General features: G+C 34.9%; 2 protein-coding genes across 3 annotated transcripts in view; one reads left to right on the top strand and one right to left on the bottom strand.

Moving 5' to 3' along the window:
- Positions 1-2,956: 2,956 nt before the first annotated feature.
- LOC102578217 (uncharacterized) lies at positions 2,957-8,630 on the top strand. The gene is made up of 3 exons (XM_006349146.2): positions 2,957-3,202; positions 3,624-3,721; positions 7,869-8,630. Exons 1-3 carry the CDS (start codon positions 3,032-3,034, stop codon positions 8,428-8,430), a joined length of 831 nt encoding a protein of 276 aa, XP_006349208.1. The 5' UTR covers positions 2,957-3,031; the 3' UTR covers positions 8,431-8,630.
- Positions 8,631-9,239: 609 nt separating this feature from the next.
- LOC102605755 (uncharacterized) overlaps positions 9,240-12,895 on the bottom strand; it is an 8,913-nt gene continuing 5,257 nt past the window's right edge. Inside the window, exons 3-6 of one of the 2 annotated variants that reach the window (XM_015309504.1) lie at positions 11,184-11,328; positions 10,771-11,085; positions 10,428-10,687; positions 9,240-9,845 (exon numbers count right to left, since the gene is read on the bottom strand). In XM_015309504.1, the coding sequence (XP_015164990.1) occupies positions 9,566-9,845; positions 10,428-10,687; positions 10,771-11,085; positions 11,184-11,328 (1,000 nt within the window). In that variant the 3' untranslated portion in view covers positions 9,240-9,565. The remainder of the gene's footprint in view (positions 9,846-10,427; positions 10,688-10,770; positions 11,086-11,183; positions 11,329-12,895) is intronic. The other variant, XM_006349143.2, reaches the window with a different exon arrangement.

The following is a 12,895-nucleotide window of genomic DNA, read 5'->3' as shown; positions in this document are numbered from 1 at the left end:
AAACCAAGCTCACTTTTTTTCACTTCTAAAAATAATCTAACACCCATGTCGTTCTTAATTTTCATCGGACATGAATTACCTTCTACGATGTATCGAATTTCAATATTTTTTCTTACCTCATCGATCTCTAACTCGGCTGTAATGGCTGCCTTGAGATTCATAAATGAAATTGACTGTCCAACAACAATTTCGTCACTTTTGTAACCTTCATAATTAACTTCACTAGCCCAAATTCTTGAATGCCTCAACAAAATAAATATATTCATCTTGTATCAAGTTTCTTTTTGAAATTATGATTTTTTTAACATCAATGGCTTTTCAAAAATCGTCTTCAATGGAGAAGATGTATTTTTGAATTTTGAAATTGGTGATTCTAATCCCTATTAGGATATGGAATGATTATGATTAGGATCAGTTAGGTGTAAATCTAGGATATTAATATAACTAAAATAATTTTTACGTTTTTTCCTTTTTTAGCGCAACAACAATTTGTTTATGATGTATCGTTTATAATGTATCTTGGTGGAACCAATGTATCCGGCTGCATCCATTTACAAGGGATTTTTGTAATATAGATATTATTGGGGATAGGATGTAATTTACATATTAGACTATGGGATTCCTTTAATTTTCACAATATGGATTGGGTAACAAATGGGTTGAGTAAAATATTAGTTTATCCATATTTACCCATATTTTCATGAGTAAATAGTACTCAACTTAAGAATTAAACATGGAGCAAATATTTTAGTCTTTTTTTAGATGAAAAATGTTGAAAATGCCTCATTTAGTTTTATTGTATCATATAAGTCAAAAAAAATCCTAATTTTTCAATATAAAATAAATTTATGTAATAAGAAGGGGAAAATATTTTTAATTTCAAAGTAAATGATTATTTGTCTTTTAGGACTAAAACATGCTTAATGCACTTTAAGCAATGTCAATACTAACACATGATTTGCTTATTTTACACTATTATTTATTATCCAATATAAAATTAAACAAATAAAAAATATATAATTATAATTAACAAAAAAAATGTACATTTAAAATATATATTTTTGGAGGGCCAAAGACTTCACCTTTTCAATTATAGAGAAAAATAATTAGTTCTTAAGAACATAAAAAGTAAGATAAGTTACAATATTTTTAGTGATATCATGAATTTTGAGTGAATAAAAGTTAGAAGTTTAACCCATTTGGCTGAATTCATATTTTACCCGTATTTTACCATAGTTTACCCATATTTTACTCATATTTTTATGTGTTGAATATGGATATCAACACATATTTTACCCATGTAAAAAGCCACTCACCCAACTCATTAAAATATGGGCGGGTTACTAAAATATGGGCTTATTTTGTCAGCCGTAGTTCACTATTAAAATATCTTAAATGTTTGTCATATAGACAAAAGTTAAATTTTCTGAAGGGGTGACTGGTTTACTAATTCAAATGTAATATATCACCATATGATGTTTGTGATCTTAAATCTTAATTAAATGTATTATTTGTTATATATATATATATATATATATGTTTTTTAGTTATTTATATTTTAAACAATTTATAAAATTGCATACATATTAAAACTACAACTTACAATTTTTATGTGTACGTGGGCGTTTGGACATGCGATATGAAATCAACGTTTGGACATGTGATCGCACGCTGATTTCATCTCATGATTTCATATCATGAGATGAAATTCCAAATTCTCCAAAAATCATGATTTGAGATTTTTCAAATACAACAATCAACTCACAAGTATATATTTTTGTAAAAACAACCCCACATTTATTTATATCATTACTTTTAAAATTATTTATATTTCATATAATGATTATTCTCACTAATATAAAATTTATTATTACTTCAAATTAATTCATAATTTACCATTTATATTCGCATGTTTTTTTTTATCAAATTTATTTACCAACCAAATTGACCAACATATGGCTAAACGTAACAATGTTGTTCGTCTTCTCGGTCATATGATCGAGAAATACAAGTTCAACGAGAGAAGGTTGTTTGTATTATGTGGAGGATCATATTAAAGACAAGTACACTACAACTTATGTTCAGTTTTATTTTTTATTGAATTAAAATTTTATCAATAAATGTTGTATATTTTAAGAATAGCTTTGTGATAGTGTATTATGCGATTTTATAATTTTTTTGTTTATTTAATATAATTGTATAAAGAATCGAGATAATTTTAATAGTTTTACAACTTAAGGATTTTATGTTTATGAGAAAACATACAACATAAAAAATCTAAAGTGCATGTCCAAACAAAACTTCAACTTCATCTCATGATTTCATATTATGATTTCATATCATGATTTTCTATCGCATGGCCAAACGAGACCTAAATGTGGATGATTTATTCGATTTTACTATTGTTTACCGTCTTTTTCGTTTTTAAAAGTAGATGATCTATCTTTTTTAAATTGAAAAATTGACATTTTGTGAGTAATCAGTTTATTAAGATAACAGTTATTTTAACCTCAAATAATTCAAGTGAGAAAATAACAATATGACAACAAAATTGTTCTTCTCCTAACTAGTTAGAAGGTCATAAAAAATATTATTGTCTGTATATTGTCTATCTTGATTCTTGACCCGATTACATGAAATAGAAAATTTCATAATAATTCAATTATAGAGTTTAAATCCAAACACAAGATGAAGTGAGAAGTAATGAACCAAACACTTGATAAAAAATAAACTTTGTATTACTAATTCAGCATTTCTAATCTCTACATTACTAATCATACGTTACTAATCTTTGTGTTATTAATTTTTATACCAAAGACCCGGCTCTAACGAGTGAACACTGACCTGGCGTAATTTCAACCTATGGGGAAAAAAAATTAATTTCATATACTTACCTTTTTGGATAATTAAAGCCGTTAACTTTTGGTTTTTAGTAATGCTTAATCGATTTTCTACTCTCTCTCTTTTTTCACTCTGACATTGAACTCGAGAAACAGGGGAAAAAGGATTCGATTTTTTCTCTTTTTGTAGTATGGGCTCGGAGACGGGTTCATCGCCGTCGTCTGCTCCGGCGATCGCAACAGCAGCAGCATCGTCGTCATCAGCCACATCGTCCCCAACTGGTACTGGTAAGAGAAATAGAGACCCAGAAGACGAGGTTTATGTCGATAATCTCCACTCTCACAAACGTTATCTTAGTGAGGTTTTGCCCCTTCTCAAAATCTACTCTTTTTATGTTGTTGAAATGTGTATGTGGAATTAGAGCCGATTTTGTTATTATACAATTTCAAGTTTTTAGAGCTTTCGAGGGTTTAAATTTCCTACATTATTGAATTGCCTTTTTAGAATGAAATGGGTTTGAGCAGAGCAGGTGGGATAAATATAGTTAATTACAACTAGTTTAGGATTGCGATGTGGCTGATTGACTTTTTAAAAAATGGTGCTTTCTTAACAAGGTCAATAAAGTGTATAAATGTTTGTTGTAGATTCTTATGTTAAATATAATTATTGAAATTGCACTTCTTGTTGTTGCTATCAACGGAAATGCGTGTTCTTTGCCAGTGATTTCAGCCTTCATGTGCTAGTTTCTTTGGCTTTCTGAAGTAACTTGAGGAATTTTGCAGATAATGGCATCAAGTTTAAATGGATTGACAGTGGGAGACACCCTACCAGATAATATAGTGGATTCTCCATCAAGATCCGAAAGCATGCTCTACATCAGGTGATGAATTTTGTACTACATTAGAAAACAGAAAATTATACAGATATTAACACATAGTTAAGGATGGGAGCAAGTTCGGTTTCTCATTGCATGGATAGATTACTTTTGGTCCTGCTTAAGTTATTGTTGTAAGTCTGAAATGACGCTCTGACCTTAAGTTTATGCTGTACGTGTAAATCCTTTATTGAGTTACATGTTCATGATAGTCTATTGGCATGTGATTGTGTTTAAGGTGAAGAAGTCCCCCGATAGGTACCTCGCATTAGTTTATAGAATTTACTGCTTAGATTATTTAGTTCCTTGTGAATATTCTACTGTTTCTACATTAATGGACTTTGGTGCTTTTAATTCTTTTTCTCTTATACAAACAAAAGAAATAGTAAAGAGAGAGATAAGGAAGAATTTTCCATTGCAGATGAGGGATTGCTTTCCTGGTTAATGGCCTTTACTTCTTGATTCTTTACTCTTTCTCTCTCTCTGTATGATTACTTTAGGTTTGTCTTACTCTAACTTAAATGTAAGGAGGTTTGGTGAACGATGGGGATTCTAGTTGAAACCTCTCTCCTTCAGTCCTTACATCCTTGGCAGTGAGCTCATTACTGTATTAACCTTGACTCAAGAAGCTCCGTGAGTCCATTAAAGACCAAGTTCAAAATTTTCTTCCTAAAAAGTGAGTCTTGAGAGAACACTTAATTGGTCAGAGAGAGATCTATTGATACCTCTACCTAAATGTTGATGTTTGGGACATGCTACTTGTATGTACTATGTAGTCTTTTACAACCTATGTTGACAGAAGTTCCATAGGTTTAAGTAGTTTCATTTGAGAAAGTAGTACTTTTGAGGTTAATTGAACACTTAAACCCCAACCTTCTATATTAACCATTCATAGTGGCTGCTTGGTATCATTCATTGCTGAGTAATTACTCCTGTATAGATCATCTCTTAAACTAATTTTGTCCACTCTAAAGAAAGAAATAATTTACCAGAATTCAGTGATCAATTAGTTATCAATCTCACAAAGAAGCCTGTGCTAGCTCAATCTCTCAGTACTGTGTGAAACCCAGAGTTATGTTTTAATTTTGAAAGTTTTGTTGAATTTCTGAAATAACAGAATAATGCCAATTATTGCTCAGTTGGGTTATAACACAATTAAGATACTGCTTAGAAAACCTAGTCATGAATGTCTTTCTCTCAGAACAGCAATAAATTGTGTTAGAACTTCTCTCAGAGTTATGTTTTAATTTTGAAAGTTTTGTTGAATTTCTGAAATAACAGAATAATGCCAATTATTGCTCAGTTGGGTTATAACACAATTAAGATACTGCTTAGAAAACCTAGTCATGAATGTCTTTCTCTCAGAACAGCAATAAATTGTGTTAGAACTTCTCCTTTAGAGAGGACTGGTGTTAAATGGAGAGACAAGCAAGAATTAAAGTAGACACAGAATTTTCTTTTCTTCTTCCCCATGTATATCAATTGCTTCCCTGCAGTGTATGCTTATGCTGGTTTAGGTTAGGTTTCCTTTGGACTTTTAATCTATCATATGTTAAATTTAAAAGTTACTAGAAGGTAAAATCGAACATGCTACTGGCATCTTTTGGTCTAGACCCTCCTCCAAAATAAGAAAATGACAAAGAGAAGCATTGTATGCTGCAACAAGTAAATTATAATATGTCTGATTAGCAAGGATATGGGGACTTTATTATCCAATAATATGTCTGATTAGCAAGTAATGGCCAGATTTTGGCCATGAATGAAAATACATTTATATTCAAAATAAAATAATATCCAATAACCTTATATACAGATGCACTCTAGACTCTCCTACTCTATTTCTATATTGAGTCTAAAACATCAACTGTAGAGGCAGTGTCATTTGAGTATAATTGATTACACCAAAAACATAACAACAAAATGCAGTTTAGTTTAACATCCTGCACACTATTTTCTATGCCTTCAAAACATCTGGAATTCCTTTCTTTCCAGATTGCCCACCATATTGAAGCAGGGATAATTCTCCATCTAGTTCTGTCTTTTGCAAGGGCACCTGCCTCCTCCCAGCTGTACAAGGCCTCAGTAACTCTCCTAGGCATAGTCCAGGATATGCCTTTAAGGCTCAAGAAAATCCTCCAAAGCTGCCGGGTGTATTTGCAGTGTAGAAATAGATGGTTTACAGTTTCTAAGGTTTCCCCACATAGGAAACACCTAGAGCATAAGGTTATCCCCCTTTTCATTACATTATCCTGAGTCAGGGCAGCTTCCTTAGCTAGCAGCCAAATAAAGCATGAGACTTTGTGTGGGATTCTACACTTCCATACTTGTTTCCAAGGCCAGATGGGACTCTGCTGGCTTGATTCATCCATCAGCCTGTAAGCTGAATGCACTTTGAACTCTCCTCTATTGTTGCCTTTCCACCAAAGCATATCCTCATATGCCTGAAGTCCAGTAAAATGTCCAACCAACTTGAGGAATTCTGCCAACCTCATCACTTCCCAGTCATTTGGTTCTCTCCTGAAGATGAAATTCCACCCTTGTGGTGTCCATAGTATAATACATCGTTACCATTTTCAAAAATAATATCCAATAACCTCCATGACTTACATGGTCTATGTAGCTGTCCAGTCCATTTCTAATATACAATTGAAACTTACCCGCCTTATTATTAATATTCTTTTTATGACTGAAAAATCCATCTGGGCCAACCCTTAGGACCAAACACAACCTTTGAAACCAGGCTTGGTGTAGGGCTCGAACCCGTGACCTTAGTCACAAGTCCCTCAACCTATGCCACTCGAAGTAATCTAACGGCTATGCGCCTTATTATTGTTATTATTATTATATCTTAGAATTTAATGGTTCCTTTTTCTAGTATGTTACCCTGTAAGTGGGAAGCATTAAACAAACAAGGTTGGATGCAGAGTAGCCACCTCAATCTTTTGCAACGTCCTCAAAACCTTTTTACACATATTTCCCTTGTAGAAAGATGCTCATTCACATGTCATACACACATCTTTGACCTCTTGAACTTCACTGCCATAATATTATGCTGTGGGAGTTGGTCCTAAGTAGGAGAGTGTTAAAAGAACCTTTAAGATCTGTTAACTGTTGAAACACATTAGTGTGGGACGGCAGTTTCTATGGGTATAGTTGCAAGTGAATATACTGCGGTGCGGGATTCTGCCTGGTCGGGTTTCATGTCTGCATCTTTGACAGGTGAATCAGTATATATATAATCAAAACACCATCAAAACCTCTAGAAATGGGAGTTCAAAAGGTTAAAGCTCTTTTTTGAGTGATGAATTACAGAGAACTAAAATTCGTATATGTCATCTGGTAGCTGTCTCCTGTCTTTCTTCAGAGAGTGACTAATCTGTGCTGGTACTGTGATGATCATAGTTAGATTCACTACTATGATTCTGTGAAACCTTGTAGTGTCTGTCAGTGCAATTCTGTTAAAATGGAAAGTGTTCAGAGCTTTATATACAGAGACATTGGGAACATATCAAAAGTTAACAGATGAAACAAGCAGTGACTCAGTGTGTATGGCACTTGGAGTTTAGAGCAAAAAATGGTTGGCAAGGAAGTACAGACCGTATAGTCATTTGACTTTTAAGCGTAATAGAGGGGTCACCGCTGTATGGATTTGTAGTTCCAAAATCTTAGAAGGCAGTGACTTGCATATTTTGGTTTAAGAAAACTGATGCACTATGCAAATATCGAGGACTGTATTCTACTGTTAAACGAAACAGCAATAATTGTGCAAAAATATGTTTCCAAGTTATGATCGGTGAAGTCTTGGGTCTTTTTGGTCTCTGAAGAGAATTTCTTAATCCCTTTCAGAACCACACATGATGAGAAAGAACCACACAAACTACTGCATAGAATCTATCATCATGCATGCTTTTGGATTTGCTTACTTTTGTGTGAAGTATATAAACATTTAATTTTGCTCTAGCTCTCTGAAATTTTTTTAGATTTAGAGATAGACTCCATGAATTCTTCTTAGATTTGAATTTCTTTACTATTTGTGACTTGACAATGTACCTGTAAGCTCATATGAAATGTAGTAACAGATGAAGATCCGGTTTTCCTTTCTCCTTACTTCTTTGTTATCAAGTTTTATTTGATTTTTTATGTTTGTTTTCAGGGACGAGATGTCCTTTCAATATTCACCAATGTCAGAAGATTCAGATGATTCACGGTGTTATGAGGCTTTGACAAACACCAGCTCACCCCAACGTGAGAGCGCACCAACTAGTCCAGTCTCACCCTACCGATATCACAGACCAATGAATGGGTTCTCATCATGCCCTCCCTCCACGTCATATCCGTCACATTCCTGCAACTTCCCTCCTGCCACATCCTCCCAGCCTCGTCAACGAGGCTCTGATTCTGAGGGTCGATTTCCATCATCACCCAGTGACATATGCCACTCTGCTGACTTAAGGAGAGCTGCACTTTTGCGGTCTGTGCAAATGAGGAGTCAACCTCCTGGACCATCATCATTTGAATTGCATTTTACTCCAGGGCAGGAGCCTAATCATATGGAGACTGAGGACCGGCCTTGTTCCTACATGAAGTCTTTAGTTGATGAGAGAGAATATAAGATTGAAGAATGCTCCTCAATGAGTGTATCAGCGCCCGAAAATGGGGAAGATCCCTGTAGAATTTTGAATATGGGACCAAAAGAAGATGAATCTGTAGATTAAACACAGTATGTGTCGTTGTCCTTAATGATGATATCAGTTACTGCACTGTGCATGACTAGAACTTTCAGAGGATCGCTTGAGCCCTTTATGCTCAAAGGTAACAAGTTCAAAAAACAGTCCTGTTCTAAGACCCTCTGTTATACCACATTCTGCCATTCTTTTCTTGTCTTGTTTCACTTAATAATAACTACCCTGAGCAACTCCACTCTCGAAAATCTTATTTTTGGATTATAAAAACATGTTTACAAAAGCACAAGTATAGGAAATATATAAGCAATTGGCCAAATAAATATCCATTCATAGTGTGATATGATAAGGCATCCGAGAGGTTGATTTATTGTTTGTCGTTGATCATCACTTTGTTTCCAGTTCAATCTTAAGCTCAGGAAAAGGTTGAATGGACACTCGACCTGCTGATACAATCACAGAGTTTTCTTTCTTTGGTTCTCACACGTAATTTCCACTTAACTGTGATATAGTCATTATTGTCTATTACTTCCTTTGTTTGTGTCAATCTATCTTTATTCTTCTTCTTAGAATTTAGGGTTCCAATTTCTGCATTTCGATATTGTATCAATTAACAACCACCACAAACAGATCATCAACCAATATCTTCTTTAAAAGGGCTTCTCCAATTATGCCTTTTTAAGTTAACAGAAACAAGGCGGTAAAATTGTACAGAGAACAACAATGACTCTTGACTTGGGGTTGGTAGGAAGGCACAGATATCTTGTTTGCCCTCTCTCGTAAGAATACAAATATGAAAATCACTAGTCAGTTCAACAAATATGAAAACGAAATTGTAAAAATTAAGAAATTAAAGCCAGGCCATGCATAAGGGAAAATTTAACTAACATTTCATATAGGGGATAATTTGCAAAAAAAACCCTTAAATATTTTTACTTTATCAGCACCACTATGCATATATAATGGTACTAAACTTAGGCCAGCCAATCCTTCACAAGAGGGACAGGCTGCAAAGAGGTTCGTTTCAGCAGCTAATTGCTAAAAGCAATGCCAAGGAGGAGGCACATGAAGGGTTTGAAGGAAGGGGGAACGAAAAGAGGATTGAAGAGAGTTATCCTGTTGTTAGCAAGTGAAAATACTTGAATAGAGAAGTTTTGAAAATCAAGAATCAATTGTCAGATGTATCAATGATGGAAGGCAGATCTTCAAGGTGCATTATCTCCTCATGCAGCATCTGAAGATCCTCCATATACAATTTCAGCACCGACAATTCAGGCCAATCCATTTCCTTTTCCTGAAGTTGCATTTTGAGTTCTGTCAAGTAGTTGTTAATTTGTAAAGCCATCTTGCATCTATCATCCTTATTTTCAGACATGGAAGCAGATGATGACTTGCTAGGTACTAAAGAAGCTGATAGGCAATGACCACCAACAATAGCACCATTCAACCTAAGAAGATAAAAATACATAACAAAGTTACACCAAGTATATTCTCATACCTTCTAGTAAAGGCAAGGTTAAATTGGGAACAAGATGTGCAACAATTTGATTTCAGGTGGCATAATTAAAATCTGTGACCAAATAATAGATGAAATATCATATGTTTTCAACCAGTGTCCACCAATAATGGAGGAACAGTATGTTCTGCTAAGGAAACGAGGAAGGCAGAAAATGAACTGACCAGATGTCAATATCAGTCTTCTCGTATTTTTTTCTCTCTATCAATATCAGTCTCTCATAGTTTATCATATGCAAACAATAAGGTACATGCAAATAAAATGGAGTATGGATGCAAATGGTAAGTGAAAAACTACATGGAACAATAAGGAATATGATTAATGGTGATGCTGTAATAAAGCAAAGTCGTTTTTGGAATGATTTCCCCCCTCCAACTTCTTCCAAAATGAAACCGCGAGAACAGTTTTATACTTTTGAGATAGCAAAATAATGGACAAGAACCAGCCCCCTAGCCTACAAGAGTGAAAACAGTAACAATAAGGACCTTTTGTTCCAGGATGAACCACCACTTACTTTTTGAGGATCGACTCCGATTCTTTGTCATTCTCAACTGTGAACAAGGCTTCTACGCTATCCTTGCTTACCCATGCCAACCCTTCTGTCGTGCCAACAGATTTACAGATTGAGTGCATCTCACTGAGGGAAGCATCGTCGGAAATGTCCTCAATCCTGATAGTAACAACCATAGAAGCCCGCGGGGGTTGAATTGGAAGACGATAACTCCCAAGATTTAGCGCACCAGCTCTAACTGCTCTGTTGCGTGATTCTAAGCTCTTGCCAATAGTTAACAACAGTTAATAAACAAACTTTTCCTGATTGAGGGGGCTGAAGGCAGAACTTGAAATCAATAGCATACCTTGAATTGGATGTCCCAACAGTTAAGCCCATCAGGAAGATGCCTGACTGAAGCAGCACAGAACTTTCCGAAGACTGAAACTGCTTCTACAAGCTGAGAAAGGCTGATGGTAGAAGGTACGTTCCCAACTGCGATTGACCTCCGGACATCCATACAAGCAGCATCTGAAGTAGTATAAGTCGATCCAGAAGCATCATCACCGTTACCACACCCACTTTGATGAGGTTTATCAAGAGTTAAGACTTTTCCCTTTACGCGTTGCATGCTTTCGCTGCGAGACTTGCGAGATGATACTTTTCTACCATTATCAAGTTTCTGTGACTCAAAAGGTAATGGTAACATATTCAAGCAAATTACTACATGTACCCAACCATTGGAAGTCCTACGCTATTAATAAAATCAGAAAAACATACCAGAAAAGGATCGCGCTTCTCCGTCACTAATTTCAGCTGCCCAAAAGCTCTTTCTACTGGAGGACCCAGGTCTGAGAAGTCATTATCATCATTATGGACTTTAAATAGTAAACCCTTTGAGCTCTTAAATCTTTGGAACTGGAAGCTGGTTAACTTTAAGGTGTAAGAATAGCACAATAATCAATAAGAAAGTACGACGTTCGATTTGAATAGTCAGAATAAAGTCTATAAAATCAATAATCAGGAAAATCCACAGGTTGAGCTAGCAAGCAAGAGAGGTACAGACAAAATACCAAGTTTCTTTTTTCTCATTTCTTTGCCTCCCAACTTTGATACCCGAAGTGGAATTTCTCATGTCCCTGCCCATCTTACCAGATTATAATTATCCTACCCTAAAACGTCCAGATTCTAGCTTTCACTGTTCATCTAAGTATAATTACTTAACGCTAATGAGCCTTTAGGAAGGCAGTTTATTCTTTTTCAGAAGCTATATGCCTAGAGGTCTTTGCTATGCTATTGACACATTCAGTCCTTTTAGTTTCTGCAGCTTGCCCTTGGTTTAGTTCGTGTACTGGTTATTTGTTGGCCTTCACCTGAACCCTATTGTGGGAAGGTGTTACCTCTGATGATTTACTTATTACTACTGTAACGACCCTAAAAACGAACTAGTGAAACTAGAGCCTCACATGTGAGTTTGGAGTTGAGAACTTGATGAAATGATGAGAAATGACCGTGACGTCAGGAAACTAGTCATTTGAACTAGTGAGTTGTAAGGGTCAACTTTAAATGGTCATATCTTTTAGCTCAAAATGAATTAGGTGGACCTTTACCTATCCAATTAAAGGTCTCTGAGTCCTCTTTCCAACGCCACCGAGTTTGCCCTATTCCGACCTGGGAGTAAAAAGTTATCCCCGAAATAGTGAAGCACTGTCCAAAAGGATGAGTTTAGACGGGAGTAGTGAACACTTTCAAGTTTAACTTTGTGGATCCTTAATTCTTTTCCTAAGTTGAGTTCTTATTATTCTTTGTCTTTCCTAGCAATTATAAAGCCCCTTTTTGACCAAAATTCTTTCATTTAAGTCACTCCAATTAGAATAAAGAAAGAAACCCACCTCCTCTCAAATATCTTTCTCTACAATCCTCCATTGAAGAAGGTCAAGAACTAGGAGCTAGGGTTTGACGATTTTAAGGTGGTTCTTTCTCAAATTGCTTGGGGATTCTTAGTTAAGGTATGGGGACTCTTTATCTTTGATTCCTTTTTCAATCAAAGAGCTAATTCAAAGTATTTTCAAAGTTCTTCAAAAATCCTAAAGTCCTAATTTCAATTCTAGCATGGGTTCTTGGCTTCTTGCATAAAAAAGGTTTTAAATGATGATTTATATTGTTATTAATGATTATTAATGATTTTTAGAAAGAAATCCCCATAAACCCATGTTTTCTCAAATTCTCTAAATTTCACCATAAAGTGGGTGTATTGATTTTGAGTAGATGATAATAGAATTGTGTTTAGTATGGTATGGGCTGTTCATATATGGTATCATATATGTGAATTGTTAAGAATTTTTATTGAATTGATGGATGTGGGATGTTGGCCTTGAATGGGCAAAAATTATGAATTTGTCTTCATGTTGATTATGGGCTTATGCTTAGCTTAAATGGTATAGTTAAATACCATGATTACCTATGCTTTCTATTGTGAATTGTTTGATCAT

This window comes from Solanum tuberosum, unplaced genomic scaffold (assembly GCF_000226075.1).
Source record: "Solanum tuberosum cultivar DM 1-3 516 R44 unplaced genomic scaffold, SolTub_3.0 scf00104, whole genome shotgun sequence".
Lineage (NCBI taxonomy): Eukaryota > Viridiplantae > Streptophyta > Magnoliopsida > Solanales > Solanaceae > Solanum > Solanum tuberosum.
This window is presented reverse-complemented; position numbering and strand designations above follow the sequence as displayed.